At 36.9% G+C, this 19077-nt stretch overlaps 1 protein-coding gene across 3 annotated transcripts in view; it reads right to left on the bottom strand.

Moving 5' to 3' along the window:
• The window catches only part of LOC127634176 (partitioning defective 3 homolog), a 582251-nt gene that overhangs the window by 491450 nt on the left and 71724 nt on the right, over positions 1-19077 (bottom strand). For all 3 annotated transcript variants that reach the window (XM_052113607.1, XM_052113605.1, XM_052113604.1), the window contains exon 2: positions 17337-17438. In XM_052113607.1, the coding sequence (XP_051969567.1) occupies positions 17337-17438 (102 nt within the window). The remainder of the gene's footprint in view (positions 1-17336; positions 17439-19077) is intronic.

A 19077-nucleotide genomic window follows, 5' to 3' on the forward strand; every position in this document is an offset into this window, starting at 1 on the left:
TGTACAGTATAAAAACCATTATGTCTATGGAAAGTCCCCATAAAACATGGAAACACTACATGTGTGTGTGTGTGTGTGTGTGTGTGTGTGTGTGTGTGTGTGTGTGTGTGTGTGTGTGTGTGTGTGTGTGTGCGCGCACGCGTGTGTGTGTGTGTGTGTGTGTGTGCGTGTTTTTGTGATTTACGAGGACAATTTTGTAAGTTACAAACTGGTAATTACAAGGTTATTATGCTATAAATGTGATTTATGAGGACATCTCTAGTGTCCCCATAATTCAAATCGCTTAAAAATCATACTAAACAATGTTTTATTGAAAATGTAAAAATGCAGAAGGTTTTCTGTGAGGGTTAGGTTTAGGGGTAGGGTTAGGTTTAGAGGATAGAATCTATAGTTTGTACAGTATAAAAGTCATTATGTCTATGGAAAGTCCTCATAATGATAGGTAGACCAACGTGTGTGTGTGTGTGTGTGTGTGTGTGTGTGTGTGTGTGTGTGTGTGTGTGTGTGTGTGTGTGTGTGTGTGTGCATAAGTTATCCCGTTAATGCAGTCGCCATTTGGTAGAGTTTATAGTTCAAATCCTTAAATGCTGATATAAGTCATTCTAATCAAACAATTTTAGTCACAGTCCCTTAATAAAGCAAGGAACAGTTTCCAAAACCAAATTTGCATTTCCTAAAATAGTGTGTGTTTGTTTTGTCTGTTTACACTTGTAAACACAAGTGAATGTCTATAGTGGTGTCTTGTGTGCATGTAACGTGTTTGTCGACAGCCTGCTGTGTCTTGCACAGGCGAGCTCCTGTCACCCGGCTGATGATGGTACAGAGAGTGGCATTGACCCTACAGGCCTCTGTGTGTGCTACAGCTGGGAATATGTACTGGTTAATTTATTATTGCAGTAACCCTTTGTGACATGCATTCAAGCGTCACCTCAAACCATGTCCCTCCAGCTCACACTGACAGGGAAGTCTTGCACACCCACACTAACCAGTAACCAGGATGTCTAAACATTAAATCTGCTTAACTGTATAAATATACTGACTAGAGCAAAAAATAGAATAAAGAAACGTTTAAAGTTCAATTTTTTAAACTGTTCTGATTTGCACAATTATTATTAGTAGTGTTAGTAGTAGTAGTATGTACATATTTCAATATTATTAATAATAATAATAACAATAAGGTTTTTTTTAGGAAGTAATTTTTCTTGTTTATTTTTACTGTAGTGATTCAATTATTGTAACTATTAAACATTTATATATGAATAATAATATATAAATATTTAAACAATCATAATAAATTGTATTACTACAACAATAATAATAATAATAATAACAATAATAATAATAATAATAATAATTGTCTAGGAAGTTTCTGTTCTTGTTTATTGTTATGTTTAAATCAATATTTAAACATTCACAATTAATAATATTACTACAGTAATAATAATAAGGTTTCTCATTTATTGTTATTGTAGAGATTAGATTATTATTCATATCAAATATTGAAATATTAATAATAATAAGTAAATATTTAAACATTCATAATTAATTATATTACATAACAATAATAATAATAATAAGGTTTTTGTAGGAAGTTATTGTTCTTGCTTATTGTTACTGTATTTATTCAATTATTATGACTATTAAATATTTAAATATGAATAATAATATATCAATATTCATAATGTATTAAATTACTATAATATACTTATTATTGTTATAATAATAACAATAATAAGGTTTTTGTAGGAAGTTATATTTCTTGTTTATTGTTACTGTAGTAATTAAATTATTATTACTGTTAAATAATTAAATATTAATAATAGAAATATTTAAACATTTATAATTAATCATATTACTACAATAACAATAAACGGGAAATATATATATATTATCCTTCCCTTTACTGTATCTATGGAGTTACTTATTTTTGTATGATATATGTATTATTAGGCTGCTTATAATACATACATATCGTTATATATAAAGATAAATATGTATAATTTACTAAACATTTAATTACTTATTTAGATACATATATTATATTATTATATTTATCCAGCAGCCATATCACCCTGCAGCTCTTGCCTGGTTGCCCACTACTGTACCTGGATGGGACACCTCCTGGAGAAAGCTAAGTTTGTTGCTGGAAGAGGTATTAGGTAGGCCAGTAGGAGGTGCTCACCCTGTGGCCTGTGTGGGTCCTAATGCCCCAGTATAGTGACGGGGACACTATATTGTATAAACTGAGGCCCTGACTCATTAAACATCCCAGGGCAAATCTCATAAAGAGTAAGGGTGCACCCTGGTGTCCTGGCCAAACTCCCCCCATTGGCCCTTACCTATCATGGCCTCCTAATAATCCCATCCCTGAAATGGCTACATCACTCTACTCTCCTCTCATCAATAGCTGGTGTGTGGTGTTGCACTATGGCTGCCATTGCATCCTCCAGGTGTATGCTGCACATTGGTGGTGGTTGAGGAGATTCCCCCTATACTATGTAAAGTGCTTTGAGTGCCTAGAAAAGCACTACATAAATGTAAGTAATATTATTATATATTTATCATATATATTATATTATAAATTATCTTTATAAAAAAACATTTGATCGAATACTATTTTAGGGACATTCAATAAAATGAATATTGCAATATGTTTTATATATTAATATAAGTATAAATTATAATCCTTATCATGATTTGTCCATTCATTTATTTATATGTATGTTATATGTATGTTCTTTGCTCTGCAGTGTATAGAATTGACACTAACCTGACCATGACCGTATATATAATATGAATATTCCCTGTTTGAAAATTATTATCAAATTTATAGAAAATTATGTTTTAAATTAAACCAAGCAAGCTTGGAGAATTTTCTTGTTTTCAGGCACAATTTCTAAGTTCAAATATTTTGTAATATACCATAACATTTTATGACCACTAGAGGTCAGCACTGCCATTTCTAAAGCATAAGGGTGTCTTAACAGTCCACACCACATGACAACATCCAAGAGCATCTTTAATTATCAATACATTCATAACTTCAGAACTCTGATCATTTCAATGATATTCTACCATGTTGCTTACTCTATTTTGCGTGAAACATAAATTTAATGCACTTTTCCCCTTTACAACTCTAGAATCTAGCAGAGATATATTTCACAATGTGTTCGCTTATGTATGCATTCATGCGTGTTTGTGTGCGACACCTATTTATTATAAGGAGACATGTTTTATAGTCTGATTCATGCCTCTATTCTTCTCCAACAATACATGTCACATGACACAGCAGCCTCTATTATCACCACGACAACACATAATGGCCACTTCACAAAGCATTGGGTGAAAAATCCAATTTCTCCAAATGACTATCTTGCCCACTCAAGCCACAGTGTGCGTGTGCGTTTGTGTGTGTGTGTGTGTGTGTGTGTGTGTGTGTGTGTGTGTGTGTGTGTGTGTGTGTGTGTGTGTGTGTTTTTGTGATTTACGAGGACAATTTTGTAAGTTACAAATTAGTAATTACAAGGGTGTTATGCTATAAATGTGATTTATGAGGACATTTCTAGTGTCCCCATAATTCAAATCGCGTAAAAATCATATTAAACAATGTTTTATTGAAAATGTAAAAATGCAGAAGGTTTTCTGTGAGGGTTAGGTTTAGGGGTTGGGTTAGGTTTAGAGGATAGAATCTATAGTTTGTACAGTATAAAAACCATTATGTCTATGGAAAGTCCTCATAATGATAGGTAGACCAACGTGTGTGTGTGTGTGTGTGTGTGTGTGTGTGTGTGTGTGTGTGTGTGTGTGTGTGTGTGTGGTAGATGTATATGGTCCATTGCATTTAAGAGCACAAGAATAAAAAGGCCAATAGAGAATGTGAAACAGGTGTTTATATAACATGGTCATTATCAAGTTATAAATGGACTCATTGCCAAAAAACGACAGTTAGATGTGCTATAATGCATTTGTATGTGTATAAGTGAGTGAGAGAGAGAGAAAAAGAGAGAGAGTTTTAGATAAACAAATGATAAAAAACATTTCATGCAAAATTTACAACCGTTTTATTGTCAGCCAGGCAAAAACGTTAAGTCCAATCGCTTAGAAAAGTAACTAGCCACAAGATTTGAGATATCATTCATGTCCGTAACACAAATTTGCAGGATGAGTTATGTTCCAAAATTTTAAATGTAGGATTAGGGGGTTGTCCGAATCCAAAGCAATAGTAATAGTGATGCTTACCTTAGTAAAAAGTATGAGTAAATAAATGAAGAGAGCATGTGTGTATCAGCTGTCTGGCAGAGAAGAGTAACGCTAGGCAAGACGCCCATGTTTGAAGCACAGTGGCATCATGGAGGATAAATCATATAGTGAATTTGAGACACCAGACTGGCACACAGCCATACTTTAAGCCACTCTCTCTCTCTCTCTCTCTCTCTCTCTCTCTCTCTCTCTCTCTCTCTCTCTCTCTTTTGTTTTACTCACACCCATGATGCACACATTCAGAGAAGAGTTGTGTATAGTTGTTGCTGCAGTATAATAACAGTTAATTATTTTCTTTATAAGTGATAATATTATAATTATCTTTCTCAGGAAATACACTTTCAATTGAAGCTTCCCTTTAAAAAAGTACAGTAATTGTGTCAGATGGTAAAAGTGTATTTACTCAAAACAGTAGTACAGCCATAGGTAAAAAATGGTATTACCATGGTACTTGTTCAAAACAGGGTATTTCCATGGTACATGTCCAAAACCACATGATAGCGCCATGGTACATGTAGAAAAAAACCATGGTATTTTTGGTGCATGTCCAAAATTAGAGTTATTCAACATACTGGTAAATACTATAAATCAAGGGTCTTCAACAGGGGGTAAGCGTTGGTACCGCAAGGGGTATGCAAATTATTGCTTGATCTACATTCATTGGCATGTAATAATCACTCACTCACTCATATAGTGAGAGATAGAGAGAGAGAGAGAGAGAGAGAGAGAGAGAGAGAGAGAGAGAGAGAGAGAGAGAGAGGTGTATGTATTTTAATTAATCAACAGGTTACAATCCCTCGCAACTGCATGTGAAATCTTAAAGTGTGTCTAAACAGTGCAATTCAGCAGAAGCGCACAGCCTGGACAAACCATTCAAGGCGCCTACACAGTAGAGTTAACGCTGCGTCAGAGAACGCTGAGAATGCATTGATTTCAAAGGGGATGGTGCATCGTAAGGACAGATAGTGAAGCTCCGTCATGCAGCCAAAAGTTGAGAAAATATCTACTTCTGCAGCAACGCACACTGGTGTATGCATCCATTGACCAATGGGAATCTCGGTGAGGCAGGACTACACTGCGTGCACACATATTAGGCAAGTGAGTATTCTGATCTTATCATTATTTCCATACACATTTTCCAACTCCAAACCATATAAACTTGAATGCTTATTGGATTCAATCAATTTCAGGTGATATGTATTTGTGTAATGAGGGAGGGTGTGGCGAAAGTGACTAACACCATATATCAAGGTGTGCATAATTATTAGGCAGCTTCATTACTTCAGGTAAAATGGGAAAAAAAAGAGATTTAACTACCAGGAACCCATTATCCTCCAGTACCACCATATTCCAGAACTGCAATCTACCTGGAGTGTCCAGAAGTACAAGGTGTCAAGTGTTCAGAGATATGGCGAAGGTCAAGAAGGCTGAAACATGACCACCACTGAATATATTCACAAGTTGAAGTGTCAAGATTTGGCAAAGAAATACACAAAGACAGATTTTTCAAAGGTTTTATGGACAGATGAAATGAGAGTGTCTCTTGATGGACCAGATGGATGGGCCCATGGCTGGATCACTAATGGACACAGGGCACCACTTCGAGTCAAGCACCAGCAAGGTGGAGGAGGGGTACTAGTATGGGCTGCTACCATTAAGGATTAGACAGACTGAAACTCAACTCTCAAACCTACTGCCAGTTTCTGGAATGTACCTTCTTCAAGCAGTAGTACATGGAGACGTCCTCAGCATTCAAGAAGGCCATGATCTTTATGCAGGACAATGCTCCATCACATGCATACAAGTACTCCACTGTTTGGCTAGCCAGCAAATGCCTCAAAGATGTCCAAATAATGAATTGGCCCCCTTCCTCAACTGACTTAAATCCTACTGAGAACTTGTAGGCCCTTCTAAAACATGAGATTTACAGTGAGGGAAGACAATACACCTCTTTGAACAGCATTTGGGAGGCTGTGGTTACTGCTTCAGCAAAAATCGATTGTGAACAGATCAATAAACTGACAGACTCCATGGATTGAAGACTCTTGGCAGTTATTGAAAAGAAGGGTGACTCTATTGGTCACTGGATATTTTTGAAAGACCAAAAATGATATTTCATTGTCATTTTGTGTTACTTATTTGTGTCACCTACTCTAAAAATAGTTGTTAGGAGAAATTATTTTTGTAATTTAGTTGCCTAATAATTGTGCTCACTTATATATTCCCCTGAGAAAGACAAAACTCACTTTTTCTTTGCTAAACATTCAGGTTTGAGGTTTAATAACATTTTGGATTAACTGAGAGCATTGTGTTTGTTCAACAATAAAATGAATCCTGAGGAATACAAATTGCCTAATAATTGTGTACGCAGAGTTGTTGCACGGTGAAAAAAAAACCCATAGCCAACAAACTCCGACAAACAAGCGGTGTAATCATTCACTGTCCTCTATTATCTTTATCCATCAGGCTAAAAAGTTAGTAATTGTGGAGAGAGAGCCTGTACAATAGTTTCAATGTTTACTAGTATATTGTCAAAAAGATATATTTTAAATAGCCATCTCAATCCGTGAGCCTAGGCTGGTTGGCTAATTTAAGCTTGTCACCCAGCCTAGCCAGTCTCGTCAGTTTGCTGATTTCAGAGGGGTTTTGAACACTTTTAGCTGGTCAGGCTGGGAGACCAGACCAGCTATCCTCCCAGCTTAAACCAGCTTGGTGAGGCTGGGAGACCAGCTAAGACCACCCTGACCAACTAAGATAAGCCTGACCAGCTAAGGCCAGCTAAGACAAGCATGACCAGCTAAAGTGTTTAACCAACCAGCTTATGCTCATTTTAGCTGGTCTTTTCAGCAGGGCAGCATTTAACAATTATTTCAATGGCTTTGCCATGTAAACATCATGAAGTATGTGCATACAATAATATGGTAGCCTACCATGCACGTTTTTATAGGCATAAAATGCAACACTCAATTTTATACAGTATGTAACAGGGGTCCCAGCTCCATATCTCTTCCCACCAAGGGGTCCCTGACCTGAAAAATGGTTGAAGACTCCTGCTATAAAGGAAAGTTGTGGATTTAGTCATAAAGCAGAGAGAAGCAATGCTTCCATGCGTTAAATGTGTCACATATGACACATGTGATCACAAGTGTCGGTTTCGAGATCACAAGTTTGTTTAAGATTAACACATTCAAATGCAGAGTTGTATCCAAAAGCTTTTTTAGTCTTGAAAGTCAAAGAGCAAAATAAAAGGAAAAGACAAATAAAAAGAACTTGTTTTAAGGCTTATGGTTTGTGTGGTATGTACAGTGTGTCTAGACAGCAATGTGTACAGATTATGTTTGACTTCCAAAATACTTGCTATACCATAATCCCTCAGGAGCTGCGATGATGTCACATTCAAAATGCTGGATTTAAAGGAATGGCAGTGAAAATATAGTGCATGCTCTGACAATATGCAATTTCGGACAAAGGGTGTAATAATGCACAATACAAACAAGACTTTTTTTATTATTAAATTGGAGCCCTTAGCATTTTGTTTATTGTACAAGGTCATATTATGATTTCAATTGTAATTCTTTCAATTGTGTAGCCCTATTGTGTAGCTAGAAGTATTTGCGTTTACGTACTTGAATAGAGAATGTTTCATACACACGTCCCTTCTATTTAAATGTACCTTATATAACTAGTAATAAAAATGCATCAATAGGGATGGGACAATAAACGCATTGGGTATTCCGGGTGTATGAGTTTGTGATTGTGTGCAGACGTGTTTTGGACAGTTCTACAAAGAGCAAAAACACAATGCATTATTCAGTCCAACATTTCAAAGGTTTGCACTAACACATCCTGAGATGCATTTGGTCTGGCTTGTGTAGACTTTGATGAGGAGGAGACGTTAATGAGAGACAGCGACAGAAATTGAACACACACGAGAACAGTGGGTTGTTTAAATGGAGGCATAACCAACCAGTCCATCTACTCTAGAGAACTAGAAATACTGGAACTCACTAATCACTGTGTGTTTGCACATTTGCACTGATGCACATGTGCAAACACACACATAAACAACGAGCTTACGAGAAACTCAAACAACGAGACAAGAAACATCAAACAATTTCCAAGTCAAAAACTCCTAAAGGAATGTGATTCCTATTAGAATTCATCATAATTTGGGACCAATCCTAAAAGATCCTAATGGGATAAAAAACATTCCAACTGGATAAACTGAAATTCTCCAGATTTTGATTCTCATATGTGCAGTTGCATGTGTTACATGTGGAAGTTACACCTCCATTCAGACACTTCGATTATCAATAATAGCCCATACTGAACTGCATCTTTCTTGGCACTAAGTGACTTCTTTGGCACACCCATCATCTGCAAACCCATCGCAACATGGCCTAAACCAAGGGTTTTCAAAGTGGGAACTGTAGACCCCCAGGGTGCAGCAAGTCAAAAAGTTTGAAAACCGCTGGCCTAGACCTCTGAACATGAGGTTGTCCCCATAGCCAAGGTTACCAAAAGACTGAACAAGGTACACTATTTAAGCTATGAGCTACAGACAATATGGGACACCCCAATTGATATTATTTAGCGATATAAAAAAGCATACCATGAAACAGAGAATGCACTTGGATCAATATCATTTTTCAGTCCTGGAACAACCATTCTATCAACCAATAAGATTTTACGGGTAGAAGGTAAGGTTAGTGATGGGGGTAGGTTAGGCCCATCGTTGGTTGATAGGAATATTGTTCCAGGATCATCCTTTGTTGGACCTACTTGGTAAAATCAGGTTATGTTTTACTCCCTACCTCTTTACCTCCATCAACCAATCAGATTTAAGGGTAAATGGTAGGGTTAGGGATGAGGCTAAATGTAGAAGTATCATTGGTTGATAGGAATGTTGTTCCAAGATCATCCTTTGACGTTACTACTAGGCAAAATGATGCCATGCATTAAGCCCCACCTCCCCACCTCTGCACCTCAATCAACTAATCACATTTAAGGGCTAGAGGTAGGATAGGACAGGAATGTTCTAGATCTGGCCACTGACAGGAGGCCATCTGGATTGAATGATAGAGTACAAGCTCATGAAATCCATAAACAGAGGATCGTCTAAAAGGGAAGTGGTGGCAGTTCAGATATTGTAAACTGCAGGATCTAAACAGGCTCTCAGGGCCAGTGCAGCTCCTCTGAGCATTCATCTTGAGCTTTAAATCTATTTCCTCGTGAGCTGTCTTAACCTTAAACCTCTGGGGTCGACGAACGCGATGGCGCATCCTGCTGGATATTTTCATCATTACAGTGGAAACAACTTAAAATACTCCATCATTTTTGGGTATACAGATAAGTGTAAGACATCATTAGAAACCATAAAGGGTATACTTTTATTTGTGTACACTCACAATAACAACAAAATCTTGTTCTTTTGTAAAATAAAGAAAATAAAAAGGGTGATCTTTCAGCAGTCTCTGTGTTTCTATTTCTGAAACACGTCACAAAAATGAACAGAAACTCTGCGAATACTTATCACACAAACATGAAATATATGTCTAAAGAAAGCTTAAAATGTCTACTTTTAAATAAAACAATTCAAATTTAAAACAAATATTCTATAAAATGCAATCTGTTTGAAACAAAGCGATGTATAGTTTTTACTAGGCTATCTAATTATCTGTAATGTGATCCCACCCACCAGCAGAGCACGCCATTCATACGCTAATGTGCTGAGACGATCAATGCAAATGTAAACACCCCAGACGGTGAGGTTTAATGTAAACACAACACAACTAAACTTTTCTGTGTGTTTGTAATGTTACACAGGCGATCAAACTCCTAGATATTAAGGAATAGTTAACATTTTCCTCAGAAGAAGAGCGGGACTCCGATGAACATTTGTATTTTGAAGAGAGACTTGATCCAGCAATGATATGAAGAGAGAGGATACAATTTCGGACGAGTAAGTCATTTAGTTTTCATTAGTTGACATGCTATTTTATATAAACATGTACATATTTTACTAGTGGCACTGTTTCCAGACTTACCAGCCAGGAATCAGAGTATTGACATTTGAAATATGTCCTAATAAGCAAGTTTTAGTTACATTTAAATGCTGTTTTGGCTAAAGCAGGTATTTAAATTGTATGCTGTATGATATAAATATTATATGTAATATGATATAAAAATAATATGAATGTTTAGATTGTATTTTAACTAGTGTTTATGCTGCCTCATTATCATCAACAAGGCTTGTGCTTGCAAATATGCGTTCAGGTTAAATTAGTAAAATACACTTTAAATATGCCCATATTAGAAAATCACCATCTAATAATGATTTCTGAAGGATCATGTGACATTGAAGACTGCAGTAATGATGCTGAAAATTCAGCTTTGATCACAATTTGCATTTTACAATACATTCAAATAGAAAACTGTTCTTTTAAATTGTAAAATGAGTTCACAGAGTTTTAAACGGTAGTGTAGGTCTAAAATTAAGTAAAGTCTTTATGAAAAACCACGCATAAATGTTATTTTCTCAGAAATATAAACACGTACACAAATGTTGCTCACATATTATTGTAGCCCAGTTTGTGCTGAATACAGTGTAATCAGACTTTAGCCATTAATATGTTTTTAAGCAACTGAAAAAAGCACAAATGTCAAGGCATGTCAAAACTTCTCCAGGGCTCAAAATACCCCCAGACCCCAGAGGGTTAAATGAGACAAAGCAGGACATTGCAGACTTGGAGATCTACAGAAACTAGACATATTTCAGTGTTGTGCAGCTGAGCCATGACTTCCCAAGGCGAAACAGGCTGATCTTCAAAGTCAAGGTTACTTTAAACTACTCTTATCTGTAAAAAAAAAATTATAATAATCTTTTTAAATCAAAGCTCCCTAAAAAAAATATAATATTTGATGTGGACAAAGTGAATAATGTCCAAGACAACAGTAAAACATTCAAAGCAAGGGTGTAGCTTGTTTATCTCATTATCATTTGTGTTTGCATCATGTTTCCTGAACTGGAAATATTGCTAATATACTCTATTCTCACATATTAAACCAATCCTTCAACCCTTCAGCTTATTCCACCAGAGAAATATTTGTTGAGAAAATGGCACCATTGATGTGGTGATCACAAAATATGTCACCACAGGAAACCACATGAAACTGCATTTCATGTGGTCTTTAACAAGGATTATTACATTTCTAGAAGTCTTACTCTTTTACTGAAATGTGAATTGAGATTGTCGAGCTATGAAAATGACAAAAAGCACAATAGAGCTAACATAAAGGCAGCCGTGCACAAATATCATCAGTGCTTATATAAATTACAAATGGTTTGTCAAGACATGTCACACCAGCTGGCAACATGTTTTAATTATTTAGGCAAAGATTTCTTTTTAGTTGTGCTTTTCTAAATGAATAGGATTTTGTGGGAAGCATTTGGAAAGAGAGTGCGAAGTACAGGCACAAAAATGAACAAAGAATTGAAAAAAAAAACAGGCAATGAAATGTTATGGCCTCTGCATCTATTTCTGGCAGAATACATGAATGGCAAGATATATGATTGGCCATTGTCATTAAAGTCCAAATAATCTGGAAAATGCTGTTAAGAACTGCAGTGATATCTCATGACAGGTGGGGGATCATCTGATACAGGCAGAAGAAACTATTTCAGCCAATGTCTGATTTGTACAAACTTACTAGTGAATAACAGCAAATAAATGTCATATAAATGTTGTCATGTAAAAGTAGCATAGTGTCAAAAGTATAATGCAATATGGCATAAGGCTTTATGACATGAATATGCCTTTATAAATGGTCTCAGTTGGGTTTAAGTAAAGGCTTCAATTACCATAAACTTGCAACATACAAAACATTAAAAGTCAATTTTATATAATGGAATTTCTAATGTCATTTTCCCCAACAGGGTGTTATTTAAGTGGAATGTAGACCATAGGACTATGAAAATATATTAAAAAAAAAACTTGAATTGAAATGTCTTAAAACATCTTTAAAAAATCTTTTAGATGTTTTAGAGAAGACATAGCTTTTGTCAATTTACTTAAAGCATACCTAATATATAGATAATACATTAACACAATCAGCCCTCTAAACCATTTCACAAACTTCTGCAGATAAAATGTGATGTTGGTCATGATATAATGCATTATAATCTAATGGAAATCTCCTAATATTTAAGTATTATAATTGTGGTTACAATTATAGAAGTTACAACATATTATAAGGTGAATTATGAGACATTACAAATGCATTATAAATATGGGCTTTAATTAGCAACTTAAAATTAGGAATAGAGCAAAAGAGATTTGTCATTAGGAGGCAATAACATGAGAAGTGCTGTAATACAAAGTTTCATATTCCTCAGAGAAGAACATAGGAAGGAAGGTAAGAGACATTGGTGAAAGTAAAAACAATTATATATAAAAGAAATAAGATAGTTAGTAGGATTGGGTCAAGTGCTAATGAAAGAGAAGCATCTTAAGATGTTTCTTGAAATAGTTTGAGAATCAGCTGCTCAGGTAGTGTTGGGAAGGTCATTCCACCAGTGAGGAATGGTGGAAGTAAAAATCAGAGAAAGCGATTATGTGCCTCTCTGAGATGGCACCACAAGGCACCATTCACTGGTCGATCGCAAGCTTCTGGAGGGCACATAGGCTTGAAGAAGTGAGTGTAGATGCGGGGTACAGAACCAGTGGCTGTTCTGTAAGCATCGATGCCTTGAACAGTTTGATGAAGAGAGGCGTGACATTTGCTCTCTTAGGCTTGTTGAAAACCAATCACATTGCCGCATTTTGGATTGACTGTACATGCAGGAAGTCCTGCCAGAAGAGCATTGCAGTAGTCCAGTCTAGATATGACAAGAGCTTGGACAAGAAGTTGTGTTGCATGCTCAGATAGAAAAGGTCTGATTTTCCTAATGTTCTACAGGGTTGTTTCAGCAAGTTTCTGGCTGTCCTGAGTGGTTTAATCATTGACAAGTCTAGCTGAATGGTGAAGTTATGTTGTATAACTGAGCTCGGTTGCTAGGATGGAGGTGATGCAGGATTAGAGGTAATGTTTTTTCATCCAGCACGAGATGTCTACCAGGAAGGCTGAAATGAAAGGTAGAGTTGTGTGTCATCGGCATTGCAATGACAGGAGAAGGCATGTAACTGTATGACATATCCATGTGATTTCATGTATATGAAGAAGAGGAGGGGCCCAAGCACTGAACCCTGAGGTACCCACGTGGCTAGTCTGTGTGACTTCGACCCGCTCCTCTCCAAGACACCCTGAAGGACCTATGTGTGAGGTAAAACTCAAACCATTAAAGTGTGACAGCAGTCAGCCAGATATGACTCCAGATAAATTAGCAAGATGCTGCATCTATGCAAATTACTTTTGCACCTTCAACACAAATCTTCATGGGATGGTAACAGACATAACTGTATGCTTCAATAACTTTATTGTTCATTCAACTACACAAGGTCAAGCGCATACATTGAGCACTGAAAATCTAACAAAAACACAAAGACACCAAGCTAATGCATGACATCAAGTACACCCTATGAACCTTGGAGGACCTGGCTGTGGCTCAGGTGGTAGAGCAGGTCGGCCACTAATCGCAGGGTTGGCAGTTTGACTCCCGGCCCACATGACTCCACATGTCAAAGTGCCTTGGGCAAGACACTGAACCCCAAGTTGCTCCCAGTGGCAGGCTAGCTGCCTTGCATGGCAGCTCTGCCGTCATTGGAGTATGAGTGTGTGTGATTGGGTGAATGGGACACAGTATAAAATGCTTTGGTAACAGCTAAGGTTAAAAAAGGCGCTATATAAGTGCAGACCATTTACCATTTACAAAATATTTCAGGTTAATAATCTTGGGGTGCTGAAAAACCATGTCGTCTGCAATGAATAAGGGTTAAACAGAAATAAAGGGAAAAGGGAGAGTGAAACAGATGAAAGTGAGGGAGAAGGATGAAGGACGATGAAGATGAAAGACCAGTGGAGGGTGTGAACAGGCAGGAAGGTGTTATGTGGCTCTCTCGGGATACCTCTTACAGCAGTGCCACAGATGTAGACGTCTGACTCCACACCCTGGAAGAGATGTTACCATGGCACCCGCTCAATTAAAAAGCACACCACTCCCAAGATGAGTACCAGCTCTCAAGACACACAAACCTGTATTCCTGCTTGTCTTCACAAATGTGACATGGTTGCTTGCTCTGCATGTACAGTACTTAACTGAAGAAAGCATGAAAAGGGATCTGTCTGTAAATATATTTTATATTTTTGCTGGCAGAGAAGAAATTCACAAAACTAGCTGGCAATTGTTGTCTAAAATGTACAATAAATTATTCAATATTATTTACCTAAGGCCAAATCACAGTCATGCTGATATTCAGACCAAAAGCACTCTTGTCTGTATGATATTGCTTACTTAATTACTAAGGGTGTCCATCGATCCAATAACCAACGATCCAATGTTATCGGTACAATGCCTAAATATCAATATAGACATTTTCTTAAGATGTAACTTTATTTTAATACTCTCATGTCATCCAAATCTGTACGCATTTCCATCAGTCGATGAAGCAACCTTATAACATTAATTTCACTTTATGAATGCTAAATATGCTTTTCATCTGGGATATGGATGTGTGCGGGGTTTTTGAAGCCAAATTTTGCTCTGCTATCCATGCGGTGTGCACACGCATCAACTGGGCTTCCCATGAAACACGAGCTCCAGTGACAGGATCAGTGCGAGCATGTCAACCGGGCGTTCCTTAAAATGTGAGCTCTTGTGACAAACGCAGAGCGGCTCACATGCAAGATTCATTTTGGCTTCCATCAATATCATTGCGCATGTGACCCATTTGAATTTTACATGATAATTTGATATTTTAAAGTACCATGGAACAGTTCATCGATCATTTGAAACATCTCGACAATGGCGACATTCTGAACAGCACTATTGAGGAAAAGAGAAATCACCTGCTCAGCACAAGTATCAGTTATAAGACTTTATCAGCATGCTTACTAACATTTATCCCAGTTAACTGTAGCAGAATTTGTCATTACAACTGTGGAAGTTGTAGCCAAGAAAACCATGGATAGCCCGGATAGTTGGAAACAAATCATGGGTATGTAAGTACTTTGAATTGGATTAAACTAAAAAATAAGCTGCAATCAAATTATTGATGATCACTTGTGTGTTGCATTGTTTTTTTATATTCTTATATCCTTTTTTTTTTTCAGATATTGTAAACAGCAGGATCTAAACAGGCTCTCAGGGATAAATCTGAAGTACCTTATTTTGTTGTCGATGTCCCAATGTGGATACTAAATTTGCACTTTTCAGAGAGCTCATTAAAATATTTAAATTATATTTTGGTTGCATTTGAGGACAAAATAAATGTAACAATTTATGTAAAATAGGCACATAATATCGGAATATCAATCGCAGGGCACTGAATCAGATCAAATCGAAATCATTTCGCGGCAGACTTTGAAGTGTCTGCAAATATCGGATCACAGGCCAAGAGAATCGATTTAAGATTGTATCGTGATGAAACATCCGATTTACACCCCTATTAATTACACACCAGGGTTCTGTCAGGGTTTATTTAGCAATAAATTCCTGCTGACTGTACAATTAATTATCCCTATCATATACAAAAGATGATGGCATTACATTAGGTGTACTAGCTGTACCATGGTACCACCACAGTAGTTTCTAGAAAGCATCCAGCCAAAATGTATGTGGCCAAGTCTTCAAGATTGGACCAAAGAAGGGTCTGTTTTAGTCTATGTTGCATAACATATGAGTTGGCTGTTAGCAGCCTAAATAGGGTGTGCCTTCATGTATCAATGACAATATCCTAACAGTGCTCTCTTACTTAAACGTGCTAGTTTAACCTAGCAAAATATTGATTTGAACAAGTGGTCAAACCACAAGTGCAGTCAGAATGTGTTTACTAATTAAGCTAACATGGATTAGAAATCACGTTCTTGCTGAGCGGACGATTATAAATCTCCAGGAACAAAAGCTGTGACAAGAACTCGAGAGCCCAGCAGGAACGGACAAGCAAATTAGATTGCTGGCTAAACACCATTTGTCAGAGATTGACAATATTAGCACAAACGCTAATGAATACACAACAAATAAACAACATATTAGAGGACATATATTTTTTTGCCAATTGAGCCATTATTTCCAAGGTTCTAGTCAGGGTCATGCCCAAATTCCACAACCATTACAGCATTCTGATGATTTTTCTGGAATTCCATGAGCACTGCAGCTATACAAATTTAAGAAAACCTATTTAACATGAGGTGGTCTGAAACTGAGTGTGAATCAATCTGAGAGGTTGTTATGAATGCTACCCACTGAGACTATTCACACATACACACTCACACTGTCATTTTGGCTTTAGCTTAAGGAAAATTAAATAATGATTCCATAATAACAAGTTAAGAAAACAGAAGCCCAACAGCGAGAGTGACCTCTGCTTTTTTTACACTATTCCTCTTTCAGCCTCCCACAGTTAAATTAGATTGGAAGACATGGATATCTGCAATCTTGAAAGCTGGTTTATTATAAACTCTATAGCTTTATATAACTTTGTGCCAGCCTTATATCAAGAAACAAATCATGAGATATGTGTGTAATGGAATACTAGCATTCTTCTAATTGCATACTGTCATTGTGCGAACAGGATATTGCATACTATATTTTCAGAATATGAAACCGTATACAGAACGCATTATGCAATTATAAACGTTGCAAAGATTAGTATGCTAATATGTTTTTACAAGACCTCACTACATTGCACATTTTAGCAGGTTTATTAAAACTTTGTAGTCTGACCAAATGAGTTAAAGAGGAGTTAAAATTGCAGTTGATATTGCTTTTGGTTCATTCATCACACTGGATATGGAAGATCAAGCTGACCACAATGCATTGTGGCATACAGTCAACAGTGAGCTACTCCATCTTAAATCACACATTAGAGATTGGCATCTCTCCTGAAACAACAAAAGATACATAGAAACTAATGACTCACCCTGTCTTTATCGTCAGCAACATCACACAGCACGTCATCCAAATCCAAAATGCCCCCATCTCCATGTTCTAACCGATTAACTTGAATCCAGTAGCCTGGGTCCTGAGAAAAAAAGTGAAGGACAAAGAGAGTTACAAAAAGGCAATTCATTTTGTCCACAGTGCTGTGGAAAAGTATTTGCCCCCATCCTGATTTCTTCTGTTTTTGTGTATTTTTCATACTAAATTGTTTTAGATCTTCCAACGCAATATATCATAAAACGAAAAGCCCCTTTAGAAATTAGTATAATTTTGCTACTGTATAATCCTGAGCTGCCTTCACATAAGGAGTGCACCAGCGATGCCTTAAAATGATGTCTAAGTAGGAAGCTTGCTAGGTCAGAACAGTTAGAGTGACAGGAAGAAAGTGGAGACTGAATGGAATGATATAAGTCTGGCACACATACACATTTACAACTTACTACAGGTAACAGAAACCAAATACATTCCAAGTACTCCTAACAGCAGCCATCAAGATTACATTTTATGTGGAACATTCTTAAATTTGAACTTAACCAATAGAGTCGGATATATCCAAACACCAGTGTCCACTAAGGGTTGAAAAATTTGCCTCGTTGAATTTAACTAATTTGACTAATTGGCTCGACAAGTCGACTAACAAATATCCAGCCAGTATTACTTATATTTTCTGGGCTTAACGGTGAGTCTTAAGTGAACTCAGCTCATCTGAATCACTGTATTCTCATAACTGGGCACAGCTTAGCAACCCATAGTCAGCTCGGCATTCACTGACCCTGGATGAGCTTCAAAGCGAGATGATGACGAAGATGAAAATGGGAAAAATTGGGGTTGCACACCGATGGAATGCAAATCTCTGCCGACTATGGTACAGACTGCTCTCTTTCTTCCCCCTTAAAAATGAAGTTTGTATTTTGAAGTGCCTTGAAGACTTTGTTCTGTTTGTTTGAGGGGCCCAACATGGCAACTTTTGGCTTAACCAATGGCCTGAGTTTGGAGTAGTAGAGTAGAAGAAGAGAGATAAAACACTCCTCTAGTAGACAGAGTCCATACTCTAGTCGAATGACAACCAAATGACAAAAAATGATTTGATTTATAAGTATTAACAAGACCCCAAACTTCTGAAATTGGTCCATTTCGAAGTCGATTTGACATTATTCTAGGCACAATCATATCACACTTAAAATATACATACATATTATAAACACATTCAAAGGAACATTTCTGCAGTAAATGTCAACAAGTTCATCCGACTTTTAACAGAGTTTATCTGGAAGACATTTTCTGACCACAAACCCAGAACAAGCCTCAACAAATCTGAACAAATTTGGCGCTGAGACGACATGCCATGCAGGCCAACATTTTGTCCTCTCACATTCACTAAGGTCTTTTAAACCCAGAGACCAGCATGCGGATTAAGATCAATGGGCCAGATAACCACCAAAAGATGGAGGCAAATAAAGATGAAATGAGAGAGTAAGACTTGTCTTCATCTGCAGAGGGATGTCTAAGCAGTGATTATTTATGAAGGAGGTTAGTAGGGATAGCCCAGGACTCTTTTGCGAGATTTAAGAACGTAACTATACGTGAAGGCTCACAGGGCTGGTTTGAGGTAAGAAGAGAAAGAGGGAGGGTGAAGGGATGAAATATTAAACATGAAGGGCAGAGGAGTGGAACATGGAGCAGGGGAGGTAGGAAGTTTGACCTGCCCTTGAGAGAGAGAG

Source organism: Xyrauchen texanus, chromosome 41 (assembly GCF_025860055.1).
Source record: "Xyrauchen texanus isolate HMW12.3.18 chromosome 41, RBS_HiC_50CHRs, whole genome shotgun sequence".
Lineage (NCBI taxonomy): Eukaryota > Metazoa > Chordata > Actinopteri > Cypriniformes > Catostomidae > Xyrauchen > Xyrauchen texanus.